Raw genomic sequence first — 16970 nt, 5'->3', positions numbered from 1 at the left:
GAAAAATGGGAAAGATTAGAAAGATTTTGCACCAAAAATAACATTAACTTGAAATTAATGAGAAAAATATCTGTGCCATTTAAATAAAATGATGCTGCATTTTCACAAAGACCAGAATATTATACCAATAACTTCAAAACAGGGGAAGCAACTTCATGTGAAGCTAAAGGTTGGAAATAAGCATATAAACAGTTGAAGAAGTGTGACACCTTCTGTACAACAAAGGAACTGCAGAAGTTAGAGTTAAAAGAGCCTCCAAAACAGATCTGTAGCATGAAAACAGATTAAAATTCAACGAAGTCTTTATGTAATTTATAGCTCAATATAAAAACAAATTAAAAAAAAAACAAAAAAAAAAAAAACAGTTAACTACACTGGGTGTTTCCAGGATGAAAGACAACACCGTTGGCATGTTTCAGCTATGCACACTGTCTCTTTCCGTAGCTATATACACTGGATTACAGCATTGGTGACATACGACTGTCACTCCCAGCCTGTCATGCTTCACACATATCCCGTTGTGGAGCGCCCCATTTCAACCCAAACCACCACGTCTTTTCCTAAGACCAGCCGAATGAATTTTAGTGCCCAAACTCAACCAGTAAATAGGAGTGAAAACATGTGAAAAAAAGGTCCAAAGGTGACACAAACCACTGTCCACTGACTGATCAACCTGTGACCAGAGACCTTACGCCATCAGCACCCTTCAAACCTCCCAATGTTTGTAGAGCTCTAAAAATGGGTCATTTACTCTCATTCCATCACCATGTGACACCCCCAGAATGAAAACAAACATACAGATTTAACTATCCATGACATTTTCATTAGCTTCTTCATCCAAGTTTAAGTTGAAATATTCTGAAAACACCATCTGCTTCAGCAACCCCACAATAAAAATACTGATTAATAACAGAAATGTGTCCACACCTGACCCATCTTACAAACAGGCCACTACAGAAGTTTGAACAGAAAAAGAGAAACACACTGTAAACTCTTCTGATCTTCAAACACACAGCTGAGGTGCAGAGCAAACAAAAGCCACCTTACTGGGTTAAATGGGACTCCAGTTCCCAAGCAGCAATGGTCCTAAAGTTGACTGCAGGCTCTGCTCTGCCTAAAGACTCAGTGGAGGTCTCATCTTCCTCCTCCCGTTTGGTAATTCATCACGGCGCTGAGCTTGAACACCCCTGCTGTCCTGCCGTGGCCACAAATCACGGAGTGAGAAGTTTGCGAGATGCTGAGGAGGAAAAGTGTCTCAGGAGGAGCTGACAATCCAGGACTTTAATAATCTCCACTCTTCTTCCTCTCGAATCCTCCCTCTCCTTCTCCTTCTCCTCCTCATCTCATCCAGACGATTACTTCTGCAGCTCCTGCGGCGTGCTGAAGGTCTCGTAGACATTGGCTGCAAACTCCTTCACCTGGTCGTTCATCAGCAGCTCCTGCAGAGATCGCACAGATTTAAACATGTTTGATTAACATACAACCAAGTTTGTAAGAAAATAAAAGTGAAAATAAACAAATCTCTCAGTTAAACAATGCGATATGTTGTCTTTGTACAATTTTTTATTAAGTAAAGGATATAAATGATTTGGTTTTATTTACATGTTACACAAATCTTAACTTTTTTGGAAATAAAAAAAATAATATATACTCAGACAATCCTCTTAAATAATTTCAATCAAAATAAAGGTTTGATAAAGAGCCCAAACGTGCAGATGAATAAGAATAAAATAATCTAAGAGTGTTTGAAACACATTAAAGAAAGTGAAACGGATCGTGCAAGATTAAAGATTTCATAACCAATCTGACAGTGATTCTCTAGAACTCATTAACATGTGTATTCTGAAATGAGAGCTGCACCTGTCAGCAGATTGGAACATGTTTGAACATTACGCTCCCAACAGTAAAGAAAATCAAAAAGCAAATGGTGTGGACAATGACCGATTGACAGATAACTAACAGCCAGAGCAGCTGCCTGTTCCAACTGTTTCACCCTGAATCTGGCTGTTTGCCATACTGCACATCACTCTGATAGTTCACTCCACCGTTTGGTGTTCGATGTTACCTGAACAAAGTGACTGGGGGTCTCACTGCAGATGGTGTTGATCTGACCGTTGATGATGGGGATGATCTTTGCCAGCGGCAGACTGACTGCAGACAGACTGAACACACAAACACAGAAAAAGACAGCAAAGTTTAGGTAATGCCCACTTCATGCTAATGTTTGCTGGGAAATAACAAGGACAAAAAAGCCCCACCCACCTCATAACACTTAATATGTGTATAAGGAGTGTGTTTTACATTATATTACACATGGCCGGTATTTATGTTCAGACAAAACCGAGGAGTGATCACGACCTAAACAGAATCATATCTAACAACCCCATACAACCGAAGCACATTAGATGTTAATGTAGTCCTCCTGAACAGGTAGGACTATATTAATGTCCATTTTGGAATTCCAAAAGGAAAAGCTTAAAAAGAACTACCGAAGTACACGTCTGAGACCTGACTTGAATGTTAAAATCTTCTAAATCTTTTGTGCATTTTCAGTTTCAGCTTGTGAAACTGGCTCTCTGGTTACCTGTCTAAATCACTGCGTCAACCCATACTTAATATATGCCCTGGTGAGGAGCAGGTTATGCTCAGAGATTTAGTTTAAAATCGCCAGGAGGGCCCACATTTTCTTATTCTTATATTCGCAGCACATTTTAAATGCAATATCGATTCTCTGCTGGAGGGACATTTTTTTAAGTGCAAGCTGTTAAGCCATACTTTACTAAAACCACTGAATGAAGTACAAATTGAATACCGTAATGTCACAGGAATGAAATTGTATAAATGTCTTAATATTTGATGGTAATCTGCTGCTTGGTCTGTTTAACACTGCTGGAACTGCAGCTGCTCGAATGCAGGACACATAGGGATTATTTTGTGTGGAAGAATATGAAGTGCCCCGTTTTATGTGAGCAGAATGAAGCAGTTGTCAAGCCAACGAAGCCAAAGAAAGCCCGGCGTTATTGAAATTTGTTCATAGTGTAACCCTCAGGTCACCAAACTCCAGTGACAGAATAATAATATCTCCAGCTGCTATCACATATGTAGGGATTTAATAAGATTTCTCCATGTTTCAAATGCAAATTATAGCAGTAAAACAAATAAATAAAACAGGTGTCTATGGCTTACCTATCAGGTGCACAGCTGGGGGCAGAGTCACTTGGAGGCGGGCGGAAGAACTCTGCCAGGTTGTCACAGAGACGGGAGAAACCTCGGTTCAGACAGACTTTGAGGACAGTGGTGAAGTCTGGACTGAAGTCAGACACAAAAAGCAGAAATTCACCTTTCACAGGAGCACAAACACAATCTTGTTAAAGCATACCTACAGACAGGTGTGTCATTTACCTATCCAGCATGTCTCTAGTCTCGTTAAGCAGCTTTATGGTCATAATGTCATTCTCTGTGAGCCCGCACGCCTACAGGAGCAGAAGAAAAGAGATCTGTAAGACTCTGTAATGGGGTTTTCCCGTGAACGGCAGTGTAAATCTGCTTTGAGCAGTCACCTGATCGGCCAGCACGTTCTCGTCATCTGCAAGCAGGTACCAGGACAGAGACCGCCTCGAGCTGGCCTCCACCTCCGCTCTGATCCAGTTCAGCTGCTGCTCCAGCTCCAGCAGAGACCAGGTCTCCTTCAGAGACACGCTGGAGATGAGAAATAAACCACGTTGATGTTTTGATGATTGATTTTTTTCATTTAAAAGATGCACAACAAAGATCAATACAAAGAATTTGTTCCACATTGTTTTTACCAGCCTAAGCTACGTTGTTAATAACTTGTTCTGTTGCTTTATAGATCACTGATGGATAATGAAGAGAATAATTGTTGCAGATCACCTTCCCAGTGAGCTCTGTACCGCCTTCTTCACTACTGTTATCAGCTCTGCCAAACCTAGTGTGAGACAGAGACAGAAGTCTGTTACTACAAGAGTCCTGCACTGACAGATGGAAACAAGGATTTTACAGGTTTATGCTTTTGTGTCAGTGCTATACCGTCTCCCAGTAGGTGCTGGATACTTGACAAGTACTGCTGCTGGACATCTGGGGGGGCAAGAGGGGTCTGCAAGCAGACACACAACACAGACACACTCCTGAATAATATTCACCTCAGCTTTAAACAGGCAGAGATTTTTTGAGCCAATCTAAGCTTATTTTAATCAACAGGTCATTAATTAAATCTTTAACGTATTCTCTTCTATGTTATTCAGTTCAGGCAAAAAGCACTGCTGTGCTGCTCTCTTTAATCACAGCCATGTGTTACACTGCACCGAAAATCTTCACCAGTTTTACTGGGGAATCAAATTAACCTGTTAACATGTTCGTCAGGGAAACCTTGGGTCCTGGCATATGTGGATATCGATTCAAACATTTTCACACAAACCTTAGATAATCTTTCATTTTACAACAGGAAACAGGTTTCTGGTGCAGGAGTCAGTACACAGGATGAGTATTTCCCAGCTGTGGGTACACCAAAATATTACCCGTCTTACTCTCAGACTGACACAAATCAGCGTAACTGGACACAAACTGGGAACTAGCAGGTCAGAAATGGGCATTCTCACATTCTCATATCACTGACAGATGTGGGAAATATTTTCTGACATGTACCACCCACCCAAACAATGTCCACCCTGCCAGTGGACATGTATGGAGCATGACAAAGAACCCAAGGCTTTGCCCTGGGCTCCAAACTCTCCAACAGACAAACCACCCCACAATTCATCACCTCAGTGTGGCAGAAACTGCAGGACGGCCTGAGAGGTTCACAACAGGTCAGGGCTTTTTTGGGGAAACCAGGTAATGTTTAAAAGGTGTATTTTTTATGATCATGGATAAATATTATCAGACCGATATTTAACCTGTCTAATATGTATCTCTCTTTCCAAACAGTTTCCAAAACTCCTGACACAGTGAGCTGCAGCTGATCATTTTACACACAGTCAATCAGTTCTAGGAGTCACTGTGCTCCTCACCGTTGTGCTCTTTCCCACTGAGTTATCCAGGTACAGGTATCCTCCAATGATGTTCAGCTGGACTCTCAGTAAAACCACCAGCATACAGGTGCTGTACACCGCCACAACTGTGCGTGTAAAACCTGAACGAAACGACAAGTTCTGTTATCATATTTTAAGTTTTCTTGTGTTTGTTTTTAAATCCAATAAGTCAATTATTATTTATTATTATTAGATTATTTAGAGGCATTTAGATTTTACTCAGATACACTCAGTGACATCTGAACTGAAAAACACTTACTGATGATCTTTAAATCTTCCCAGATCTCCAGTTTATTAGCCGGTCTGTAAAGTAGATGTGAATGAGGGAAATGGTCGTCAGCCACTGTACACATTTATTTCACTACATGAACTTGTGCTAATTTCAAAATTTAATGTTTTCCTCAAGAATAAAATCAACAACTGCAATAATCAACATAAAATAACAAACAAAAGAAAAATGTAGCCTTAAACAATAAACTTGTGTACTACTACTGTTTGACCAAGTTAAAGAAGCTTTTTCCTCACTTGGACTTGAGTAGTGTTGTGAGACTTTCTGAGTTGAGTTGCGTGACGATGGCTTCTTTGAGCGCTGGGAGCATGGACAGCACTGCAACACATTTAAATCTTTCACTGTAGTGTTGGTCCTCACCTTTTTCTGTCAACTGTTAGTCATAACCAGGTCAAGTGTAAAATAATTACCAGTCATGTTGCAGGTCCTCTGGTTGCTCTCGAAGTGGAACTGTCTTCTGGCCTGAGCAATGTACTCTGTAGCCTCCCTCTCTTGGATCTCACTGAACTTCTTCTGGGCATATTTACCTAGAAGGTATACGCCTGAGGAGGGACGCAGAGAGCACAATGAGGTCACATTAAATGCAGAAAACTATCCTTGGCTTTGGTACGATGCAAAAGCTAACCAGGATTTGCACTGCAGATATTTATGACATGGAATAATACCAGAGGGCTGTACTTTCAGTAGCAGATTTACAGACTTGTGACAAATTAAAGGTGTTGAATCACTGTGTAAAATGTAACAGCTGAAATGAGCCTTGAAATGGATTCTCCAAGTTTCTCCAGTGCAAGGATAAACACTGTTTTTCAGAAGTATATTCCCTAAACCTAACCATCCAATAATTGTAACTGTGAAAACATTATGGTGCAAATTACACAGGACGGGCCATTGGGACTTCATTAAATCACCTTTAGCACCTTTATGGGGAAAGAATTTTAATTGGTGGGTCACAGGTTGACTGGCTACAGTGGCGTAAGGCAGGCATCCTCTATGTATCACATTTATTTGACTGCAGAACCAAACATTTCCTGAGCTTCGATCAGATTGTTAAGCTATATAATTTGCAGTGCAATCAATTCTGGAGATATGTCCAAATGCGCAGTTCTTTATCAAAATGGCTGGAAAGCCCCATGAGTTGTCCTGCAGGCAGCCCTGTGGAAGCACTGCTTTCAAGATCACCCTTTGGTAAAGGTATTACCTCTAAGATGTACCGTTTACTGCAAGACCAGTTAGCTGACCCTCTTTCCAAAGTTAAAAGTTGTTGGGCCCAAGATCCCCCCCACCCCCATATTTACCACTCAGTTTTAAACCAGTAAAGTCAAATAGCCACCGGATCCCACTTACAAATGTGTGCAATGTTACGACTTGCTGCAGATGCTATAGTTTATCAATTAATATGGTAAGTGAGACTGAATTTTCCATAATGCCACGTGAGATAAAAGGCCAGCAGTTATGTGGAGGTCAGCATACACTTAATTAATTTTAAACACGAATAATGAACAGCTACACCAAACTTCATTCATTTGTTGGCTATTTAAAGAGCCCCAAATAAAATACACAGTAAGAACTCCAATGAATAGTATTTAACTTAGTAATCAACTACCACATAAAGCAGTGTTAATTTCGGTGAAACTAAGTGGTTTCCTAAAAAGGTCTTTTCAATGCAAACACACCTTGTGGGTTGTTAAAAAAAACAGGGTAGTTTCACTAAATATTCTGCGGCACGATGGAGAAAACAAATTCCGAATAAACCAAATACCATTCTTTTTTGATGCTTTTGAAATATGGGTTAGCGTGCATTTCTTCCGTCTTTATTTTACAAGGGGATAAAAAGCCCAGTCTAAAGGCTGTTCTGCGGAGTCTGGCGTGTTGCTGCAGTCTTGCATTAGCACGGCGGCTAACAGGAACATGACTTACCTCCAATTAGAGCTCCGGTGAAAATAAATTTCTTTTTATGGCGTTTTATAAAATTCCACGCAGACGAAAACATCCTCGGACAGAGAGAGGGCCACCAACTAAAACAACAAAAACTCTATTTCTAAATTCTTTCTTACTATTTTACGGACATGTTTCGGGTAGCAGCTTGCTAACTCTCAAAAGTGCCAAAGTACTTTGGTCATGGTAACTATTGTAATGACTTCCGGTTATTTATGTCAAAATAAAACCACAAGTCGAACTACAGTAGTCATAAAGTGACTTTGTGTCTGCAACAAGGCTCCTGGAAACATTCTTATTTATTTAGGCAAGGAAAAAACACTTAATGTTTTTAAATGCTTTTAAAATATACAATACAATGCAATATACCAGTGCACATACAAGCTTTGTAAAACTGAGCCACAAATTTTAAAATAAAATATTTCAAAATTTGACGAAAACAAAAATGAATATCTAATATATAGATAGTTTTGAGACACTACTTTGTCACCATCGTCAGACTGGTCTCTGAAGTAAAACACAATAGATTTTTTTTAATCTTATAAACGAATCGTATCGAGCCCTAAAAATTTAGTTTATCCCTGTATAAACTTAATTTTGTTCTCTTATTTTTGGGGGTTAAATCGATAACATCCGGTTTAGATCCCTCCACAATAGTCATCAACTTGACGTCATTAGACCAGAACGAGCGTGGAGCGCAGGTGCAGCGAGTGGTCCGTCCAATATTATCTTCCCCCCCACCGGTGTGAGTTCGTTACATCGGCGCGGCTACGGGTAAAACAGGAATTAAAAATTAGCAGGTGTATTATATGCAGCTTTTTTATATTGAGTTTTGGTCACAGCAGTTGAAATGGGAACAGAGGAGGGTAGTAAAGAAGAGTCTGTGGAGCTGTTCTGTCCGAGTGAAGAGGAAATTGAGAGGTGGATGGCCAGAGCTTTTGACATGGTGAGCTCGTGTTTTTAATCACTCCGTTAACTCTTCAGCCGAGTCACGGCGACTTTGTTTGTTTTGTAAAATTGCAGTTTTAAAGTAATTATTTAATTTTCATTTAAACTACTCGGTATGTGAACTACGAAGTTTCTATTTTTTTATTTGCCTTATTGTATTGATTGAGGTATTGGTTATTTTTCTAGCTAATTTTATATAGTAATGCTACTTAGATGTCTTTATTTGTATTTCAGTTTTTCTGTTATAGACCTCTGATGCCCTTTTTCTGCTGTTTATCCAGGCTCTGATCATGTTTAGGGATTAAGTAGTGATATTATATACAGCTTGAAAAAAGTTTCTTTATAATAGTAAGTAATAAATAATGTAAACATTTGTCAGATGTGGTCACACAGGTGTCTCCGTGAACCTCGTGGATGTTTGTAGATAGCACTGTGATCTGTAGTAAACAGGTTGAAGAGAGTGTAATGAAAATCAGATAGAAAATCTGTGTGTGAATGAGAACGAGATAAATGTAATAGTCAAGGTAGACGAGTTTAAATACCTGAGGTCAACCATCCCAAGCAACAGACAGTGCACAAGAGAGATGAAGAAGAGAGTACAGCCAGGATGGAGCAGGTGGAGACGAGTGTCAGGGGTGATTGTTGACAGAAGGTCAGCAGCAAGAGTAAAAGTGAAGGTGATGGTAGTGAGACCTGCTGTGATGGTTTGGAGATGTGGCACTGAGAAAAATACAGGAGGCCGAGCTGAAGATGCTCAGATTTTCAGTTGCAGTGAGCAGGATGCACAAGATTAGAAATCAGAGGGAAAGCTTAAGTATTTGGAGATAAAGAGGCAAGGCTGAGTTGGTTTGGACATGTGCAGAACATGTACTGGATAAAGGGTGTTGAATGCAGAGTTGCCAGGCAAGGCCACAGAGGAGGTTCATGGATGTAGTGAAAGAAGGGTTAGTATAGCAGAGGAGGATGATAGAGATGGCAGGAGGCAGATGACCCACTATAATAACCCCTAAATCCTTAATAATTAGTGTATAATGTTAAAAATAATTTCATGTGCCTCCTTTATGATATTAAGAAATGTCTAAAAGTTTAATCTAGAGAACCCTAAAGACACCACGCTCTCAAAGCTGTGAGCTGCAGCCAGAGATCTGTGCACAGGTGTATTGGGGATTTTTCTCTTCTGAAGTTCTTCTTAACACTAACCAATTTTCCATCTTTAGTTGCTTCCTGTTAACTGCCTTTTCAAATGTGTTGCTGCAGGCCAAAGAAGCTCTGGAGAATGGAGAGGTGCCTGTCGGATGTCTCATGGTCTACAAAGACGAAGTTGTGGGGAAGGGAAGGAATGAAGTCAATGAGACTAAAAATGTAGGCAAAATGTACAGCACAGTTATTTGTCTCTGCAAATGCAGATGTATGTATGAGTGGTCTTCTTTCAAAACTCATAAGTCAACAACTAAGACAAAGCAAAATGAATAAATTATAGAACTGATACAATAACTACTGGTGAGGAGAAGAAGAAATAATATATTGGTATATTAAAATGTAACAAGTTCAATAGTTTGAACAATTATCTGTTCAAACTATTGAACAAACAGGTCCCAGAGGGTCTGGGTTGATGGTCTCTGTACAGTAATCCCCCACTGTGTAGTTTGCTTTGACCGACCTAATTAGTTTCTGTAATCTGCAAGTGTCAGATCAATCACTGATCAATATTTGTCCTTAAGTAAGCCGGTGACTCTGCAATAGCGAGTCCTCTGCAGCGTGTGGAGTGAGAGCCCATAGCTGAGAAAATTCTTTCATGGTGTGAACAGTTTTCCTTCCAAGTAAATGTGGCTCAAACTAAGGAAAAGTCCCCGCTGTCCCTGCATCATGTCTGATGAAAGATGAGCAAAAGGCCGTGAACAGTGCAGAGATACATCTGGGCACCGAAGTGCAAAAAGTTCCCACCTGACCTCCACAGAATCAGCTGTGCTTTTTTGTTTAATGATTTCAGCCCATCTCATTAAATTACAAAGAGTCTTTTGTAAGTTTTGAAAGTTTCAGGGCTGAACCTCTGTTTAAAAACTGCAACCAAATCAATTTAAAGCCACTCCAAGGGTCACACTCGCCATTAGCTTTTGAGCATCAGAGTTTCAATCAGCTGTTTAATGAAGTAGAGGAACAAATACCTGAGCGTCAACACGATACCTGAGGTTTGCATACGTTTCTTTGTGCGTGGTGGTTTTTTTCAGGCCACTCGGCACGCTGAGATGGTCGCTCTGGATCAGGTCCTGGACTGGTGTTGGCAAAGCAGCTTGGACGTGAAGAGCGTGTGCGAGCGGATAGCGCTGTACGTCACCGTGGAGCCATGCATAATGTGTGCTGCAGCGCTGCGCCTCCTCAGTATCCTCACCTCACCTCTCTTCTAGTGTGTGTGTGTGTGTGTTGGGATTCAGTTGTTGTTCCTTTACCAGCTGTCAGACATCCCCGTGGTCGTGTATGGCTGCAGGAACGAGCGTTTCGGAGGCTGCGGCTCAGTCCTGGATGTCTCCTCTGCAGACCTGCCTCACACTGGGACCCAGTTCAAGGTCCGTGTTTGCTCCTGGTGTCTTTCTGGATTCCGCCTGCATGTTTGTGGAGTAGTTTGTGCTTCCTGCAGCTGAGTTCAGAAATCTTTAGGCAAGCAGATCAGCTCCTTTTCTGAATGGGATGTTCAAGCGTTACATGAATGTAAAGTCCTTGTGTGGTGCAGTGTGTAGTGTGTATTATATGTGTGTGTGTGTTCAGTGTATTTCAGGTCACAGAGCAGAGGAAGCCGTAGACATGCTGAAGACTTTCTACAAACAGCAGAATCCAAATGGTGAAAAACAAAACCACTCTGCATGTCTTTTTTTTTTCTCCTCCTCACGCTCCATTATCAAAATGTTTTATATTTTCATACTTTACTGTTGCTTTTTTTACACTATTATTCCTTCTCTTCTTTTCTCACAGTGTTAAACTTTCTGTCTGTTTCAGCCCCCAAACCCAAAACAAGGAAGGAGTGATCTCCAAGAAACATCCTATTACAAGGATTTTTTTATAATATTATTAATTAAATTATATTTTACATACATTTTTGTCTATTGCTTTTTTTTTTCTTTTTTTTTTACCTTTTTTTTTACCTATTAATATGACATTAATAAAGGACATCTTATTTACAGTTAGAATTTAGCATTAGTGTTTCTGTTCATGCAGACTGCCACCAGAGGGCGCTATAGACCAGCGGTCTTCCTGTCACTGAACCTCGACATAGAAGAAATAAAACTATAGTCTTTGGACTAATAAATACTATATTTAAAAGAAATGTATGATATTTTCCAAAAGTAAAGGCTCAAGTATGACAATAAGAAATCATTTTTAGAAAGGAGGAGGCAAATCTTCACTGGATGTTGTGTGGGTGAACTTTACACGCTCTTTTCTCCGTCTTGCGTATTGATTTGTATCGTTCAGAAGCACACTCTTGGCCTGCTTCAGCTCTAAATGTGATGCATACCACTTCCTGTGATATTTTTCCGAGAACGAGTCAGGCAGTGTGAGAAACTAAGGAAGTGTGCCTGAGAGCGCTTCTCAACGGGAGTGACCTTCACAGCTGCTCGTATAAGAGAAACACACATGCTGACACAATTCAGCTCGTTTCACTTCCTCTCAGACACACACACACTCTGTGGTGTGTCAGTTGGTAGCATTAGCAGTTAGGTTGTATTGACAGTGTCTGTGTGTGCGTTGCTGGGTATGTGTGTCTGTTTCATGTGTCCTGCTGTTTTTATTCCTCCCCCTGGCTCAAAAAAGGGATTGATGGAATTTAAACTTTTTTGCACTTTCTTTTGCTCTTTGTCTTTTCAAGGTTGTCACCACTTCCTTCCTGTCTCCTTCCTTCCTTTTTGTGGCTGATAACTTCCTTCCTTCCTTCTCCATTTCCGTCCTTTTATTTGTTAATTTCCCACTCCCCTTCTTTTCCATAATTTTGTAAAAGTAGTTTTTTGTCTTAACTTTCTTCTGCTTTCCGTCCTTTTTCTGCTTTTTACTTTTTTAATTTGCCATTCTCATTTTTTGCTATCTTAAAGTAGAAAGTTATTTTATGTCACTGCATAATAAAATAATAATAATGATGAAACAGAATAACATTGTGCTAACACGATCAAGCTGATATATAATACACCTGCTAATTAGCACTATGTAATAGACTAAGTGCTACATTTTAATCACCAAAACTGAAGCACAAACTTATTGAAGCTCAAAGCAGTTCATGTTATTTGTTACATAGTAATTCCATTAAAAATGCACTAAAAGCATAAATGTGACGTTCAGATCAGCGACTCTCTTTAGATAATAAGAGTTATAAGCTTTAGCAGTGATGCTTAGCAGACGGCTATCGCACATCAATAATCTAATATTCCATAATGTTAGTTAGTTTGTTTTTCCCCCATATACTACACATGGCTTTCTGATGTGCTGTTTTGAAACTTTAAGATTTCTTAGACGTGACGAAGGAGGCCCTGATTGTTTAACTGGACGCTAATTGTCTAATTACTGACATCTCGTTAGCCAATGAGTATATCATTTTGATACTACCGCCAATCCTTCATTTTAAAACACAAGAATCCTTTTCTAAACAGCTTCAATTTTTTTAGTCTGTATGACTAAAAATGAGTGACTGAGCCAATAAACTCAGCAGGAAAGTATTTACGGGGGTGAAGTCAGAAAGCTGTTTTTCCACAGACTCTTACAGGCCTGGAAGTTTTGTTTTGTTTTTATTTTTTGCATTCACAGCTATCGCCACACTTCCACATTGGCTTCATTTTTCCCTCCTACACATACTCCAGGTAGGCTACGCTGCACAAAAAACTGTATTTATATTTATATATATTTATATGAAGCTTTGCTGCTGACCTACAAATGAATCCTGTAGGATACACTTCTGTGATAAGATGCCTTTTATAGGGTGAATAAAATGCTTTCAGTCTTCTACAGGATCAAATCCATTGGGATTAGTTCCCATAACAGTTGGGATACTGATATGGGAACTAATCCCAATACTTTCTGTATTTCAGCTTAAAATTGACTTAAATATTACACTTTTAGAAGGAAATTGAACTAATCAAACACGGCAGTGGGATTTGAAAATACTTATGTGCCATTATCTTTCCTCTTCTCACCTGTTTTTATTGCTGAGCTTGTCATTAGTTGGAATTGAACTTAACTTGAAAATTAAAGCAGTTAATGGCGAATGAAGTTTTCATCAAGAGTCACAACTAAAGTTTGTTAAATTCCAAATGGCTGTTCTATAGAATCTAATTTTGTGCAAATGTTGGTGTCGCCTCCTGCTGGTCGTTAGAAAGAGTACAGGTTTCTGGCACGTTCACGTGTTGTCTTTCATTTACAGTCTGTGATCTTAGATGGTGTGATGTTTTAAACTGCCTTCTTCCTTTTTCTTTCTTGTGTTAGCAGTTCCTCACCAGTTAATTTACTTCAGCGTTTTTCCACTTCCTTTTATGACCTTTTTCACTTTCCCCTTCATTCCCCCTTACTATCTCTTCTATCATACAGGGTTTTTTTTATTTCCCACTTCCACTTTTTCGTTCCTTTTATTACAAACTTGTAAAATACATGCACACGTTCCCACAATATTTTTTGTTTACTAAAATCATCACAAGAAGCAGCTGAGAATTTAAAGCCGCGTAGGTTTTCTCATGAACCCGTTTTCCTGAGGACACTGAGCTCACAGATACATCAGATATATCAGATACACAGTTCTTTGTATTCACGTGAAACACGTGCCTCAGTCCAGCTCCTCTCGTCTCGTTAGCATGTAAATATATGCTAATACATGCAGAGCAGAATATTCGAGAATGTTTTAATGTGTCACCTCAGAGTGGAGGAGTTGATGTGTTAATGAAGAGACAGTGCGCACACACACACACAGAGCAGTGCAGGGTTGGCTGCGAGGCGCTAATGAACAGAGTGTGTTGTGTCAAACTCTCCTTTCCAAAACGACAGCGAGAGGAGTCTCACACAACCACACTTCTACACACACACACACACACTGGAGAACACCAAAAAAAAGGAAAAAGCTGTGTAATACGAGATGTCACGTTGTGTAAAGGTGTTTTTATTATATTACTGTCACAAGAGAAGAGGTGTGTTTGTGTTCAAGGAGGAAGCAGATGCGGGGGGAGCTTAGCTGCTGACAGGAAGTGTTGCATTGATGTGTTTTTTGTGGGTTCACAATTTTAACCTTTGCAGTCTAAAGAAATCGAACTAAAAGGGTCGTGCTCCACCTTTCTGCTCAGCACAGAGGGGGAGGCATCTTAGCTTCTGCCTCTGCTTTGTTTTGCAAATTCTTTTAAGTCAAATATGTTTCAATCAGTCTGCATATATTTACTTTATGGTCCTAACTTCTCTTTCATCCTTCCTGCGTGTCTGTTTTCTTTGTCACATCTGTCCAACATTGAGAAACCCACCGCATTACTTATTTTCTGTTTGTTCCCGCTTTATTATTTTTTTCTGCTTTGGTAATTTTCTGCACACATCAGTTTTATTTTCGTCTCCTTATTTAATTAGTTCCTCTTTCATTGTGGGTCCAACTGCTTCGGTTCCTTCTTTCATTCTTGACATATTTGCTTTCAGCCTCGCACATCTGGGCGACAGATCTCGATTTATTTTGTTCTGGTTTATTCAGCAGAGGCCTTGGCAATTTACAGCTAACGGGGTGTCATGAGTGTCATTCACATCGTGTCTTATTGTTGCTTGAAGTTTCCATTGTGACAGAGAGCTGGAAAACTCGGGCGCGGTGAATTCTTTCTCTCTTTGCTCACTGCTTTAACCCATCTCTGCTTGTGTGTGCGACCAGCATGGACACAGAGGCCAAATATTACAGACTTTATAAATCAAAGTAGTGTGTAGACTGTTAGCATCTTGTAATGTGTGTGGGTGTAATTAGGGATGAATTTATATTTCTATTCTTGGTTTTAGAGGCCTTATGAAGGTTTTATGACTAAACTGATGTTTTTATTAGTCTGATTATCTGATTATTATTCTCTAATTGGATGACTGAATTCTACCTGGTGTGTGAGTGATTATACGAACACTTTGTACCAATTGGAGGTCAGTTCGACCAAAACCTTGTGACTCAATCAAAAAAAAAGTGTTAAGTGACACAGTAGGAGAAATGTATCATTCATTTTTGCAGAAAAGGCACATAAAGTGAAAAAGGGGGTGTGGCTTGAATCTTAAATGACAATGAATCTGATATGTTGCAGATATCAAATTCAAAATAAACCTTATTTCCTATCAAACTACCTTATTTGTTGAAGAAGATGTCGATGAATCTCACCATCATCCATGGGTTCAACTTCTTATATCAGTGTTGGTCGAGTTACTTGAAAAAAGTAATCAGTAACTAATTACTGATTACTTCTTTTCAAAAGTAATTAGTTACTTAGTTACTTTTTAAAAACATGATACACAACCTGAATAGGTGATAAAGTGATAGATCTTTCAGCCCAATTCTACTTTTTCTGCATAATCCATCATATAAAATGTAATCAAATGGAAAAGTCTCTTTTTAAAACTTGTTTTATTAGTTTTAATCTTTTAACTTTATGCATGAAGCAAACATTAAATTATATGCAACATTCTCTGACTGGAAGAAATTAGTTTATCATTTAAACCTATTTTCTGCACATTCCAGCACATAAAATAAAATCGTTTTTTGTGTTTCGGGGTTTTCTTCGCTGTAAAAAGAAGTTTTCTTCCCACGCAGTGAACAGCGGACGCTAATGTTTTTGTCACTTTTACAGAATCAAACTCAAAGTAAGGTCAGTACTTCCACGCTTCAAACGCTGCACGCTCATCCTCTCTCCCGCACTCGATATATCATCCAGCTGTTGTCACGAACGTCGCACTTGTTTATGTCATTGTCATAAAACACTCTCGCAAACGAAATCACGGTTTCGTAACGCAGCGTGCTTACGGGAAAGTAACAGTAATCTAATTACCTTTTTTGCAATAGTAACCCCTTACTTTACTCGTTACTTAAAAAAGGTAATTGGATTACTGCCCATCTCTGTTGGCGACAGATGTAGTGAAGTACACACATTGGAGGACCTTTGATGAATCTGTCTTTCAGTCTCAAGTACAATATTCAGCTTTCAGACACCTTTTTTTTTTCCAGGTGTTTCTTTGATTAGATGTGTCGCCAGCTTTGCTGATGTTGTTGCAGGAAGCCTCGTCTCCCGTGACATGGTCTTGCTGTGTTTCTTACTCCAAATCAGATGGACTCTGGTCTATAGTATTCGGTAGTACTGACATAAATCTGATTGGCACACTAAAAAGGACAGAGTATGGTAAACGAGTCTAAGCATCACAGCTGAGCAGAGAGCACTAACTACTCTGTTAGATCCACTACTTCAATTTAACTGCCAGGAAAAAGCTACTTTCTATTGCCCCCTTTGTCACCATTTGACATACCTGTAAACACCATACTACAGCTGTCCTGATTATTATCAGTGGCCTCCAACAGCATCAATCAGTCAGGTCATCATGTAAAGTGTGGCTGTATTTCCTGTCTTGTGACTTGCTATTAATATGTTTTGAACTTTGAACAGTTTGTTAAATCGACAGCTGCACAGAGCTGCTGCGGTTGTAACTCGCAGCCAAAACGAACCTGTTCTCGTAAGTTTCTTTGGTTTTTTGCAGCATCGAGTGCAACTCTGGATTCACATGAAGAAAGAAAG

At 39.6% G+C, this 16970-nt stretch overlaps 2 protein-coding genes across 4 annotated transcripts; one reads left to right on the top strand and one right to left on the bottom strand.

Moving 5' to 3' along the window:
* Window positions 1-348: 348 nt before the first annotated feature.
* On the bottom strand, window positions 349-7471 carry pex3 (peroxisomal biogenesis factor 3). The gene is made up of 12 exons (XM_005929897.3): window positions 7255-7471; window positions 5748-5879; window positions 5574-5655; window positions 5308-5351; window positions 5028-5149; window positions 4048-4114; window positions 3892-3946; window positions 3561-3699; window positions 3403-3473; window positions 3187-3309; window positions 2066-2162; window positions 349-1439 (listed from the first exon to the last, which is right to left on the bottom strand). The coding sequence occupies exons 1-12, from the start codon at window positions 7325-7327 to the stop codon at window positions 1356-1358; spliced, it is 1089 nt and encodes a 362-aa protein (XP_005929959.1). The 5' UTR covers window positions 7328-7471; the 3' UTR covers window positions 349-1355.
* Window positions 7472-7945: 474 nt separating this feature from the next.
* On the top strand, window positions 7946-11399 carry adat2 (adenosine deaminase tRNA specific 2). 3 transcript variants are annotated; one of them, XR_006054760.1, is made up of 6 exons: window positions 7946-8218; window positions 9478-9582; window positions 10449-10599; window positions 10678-10875; window positions 10984-11056; window positions 11212-11242. XR_006054760.1 is itself a non-coding variant. In XM_005929895.2 (6 exons), exons 1-5 carry the CDS (start codon window positions 8123-8125, stop codon window positions 11015-11017), a joined length of 483 nt encoding a protein of 160 aa, XP_005929957.1. In that variant the 5' UTR covers window positions 7948-8122; the 3' UTR covers window positions 11018-11056; window positions 11212-11230. The 3 variants fall into 3 exon arrangements, 2 of the variants coding, with proteins under 2 accessions (XP_005929957.1, XP_005929956.1); XM_005929895.2 differs by having other exon boundaries at window positions 7948-8218; window positions 10678-10784; window positions 10994-11056; window positions 11212-11230; XM_005929894.2 differs by having other exon boundaries at window positions 7949-8218; window positions 10678-10784; window positions 11212-11399.
* Window positions 11400-16970: the final 5571 nt, after the last annotated feature.

Source organism: Haplochromis burtoni, unplaced genomic scaffold (genome assembly GCF_018398535.1).
Source record: "Haplochromis burtoni strain Fernald_Lab_line unplaced genomic scaffold, NCSU_Asbu1 Contig_126, whole genome shotgun sequence".
NCBI lineage: Eukaryota > Metazoa > Chordata > Actinopteri > Cichliformes > Cichlidae > Haplochromis > Haplochromis burtoni.
Note: the sequence above shows the minus strand (reverse complement) of the source record. Positions and strands in the feature narration are given on the sequence as shown.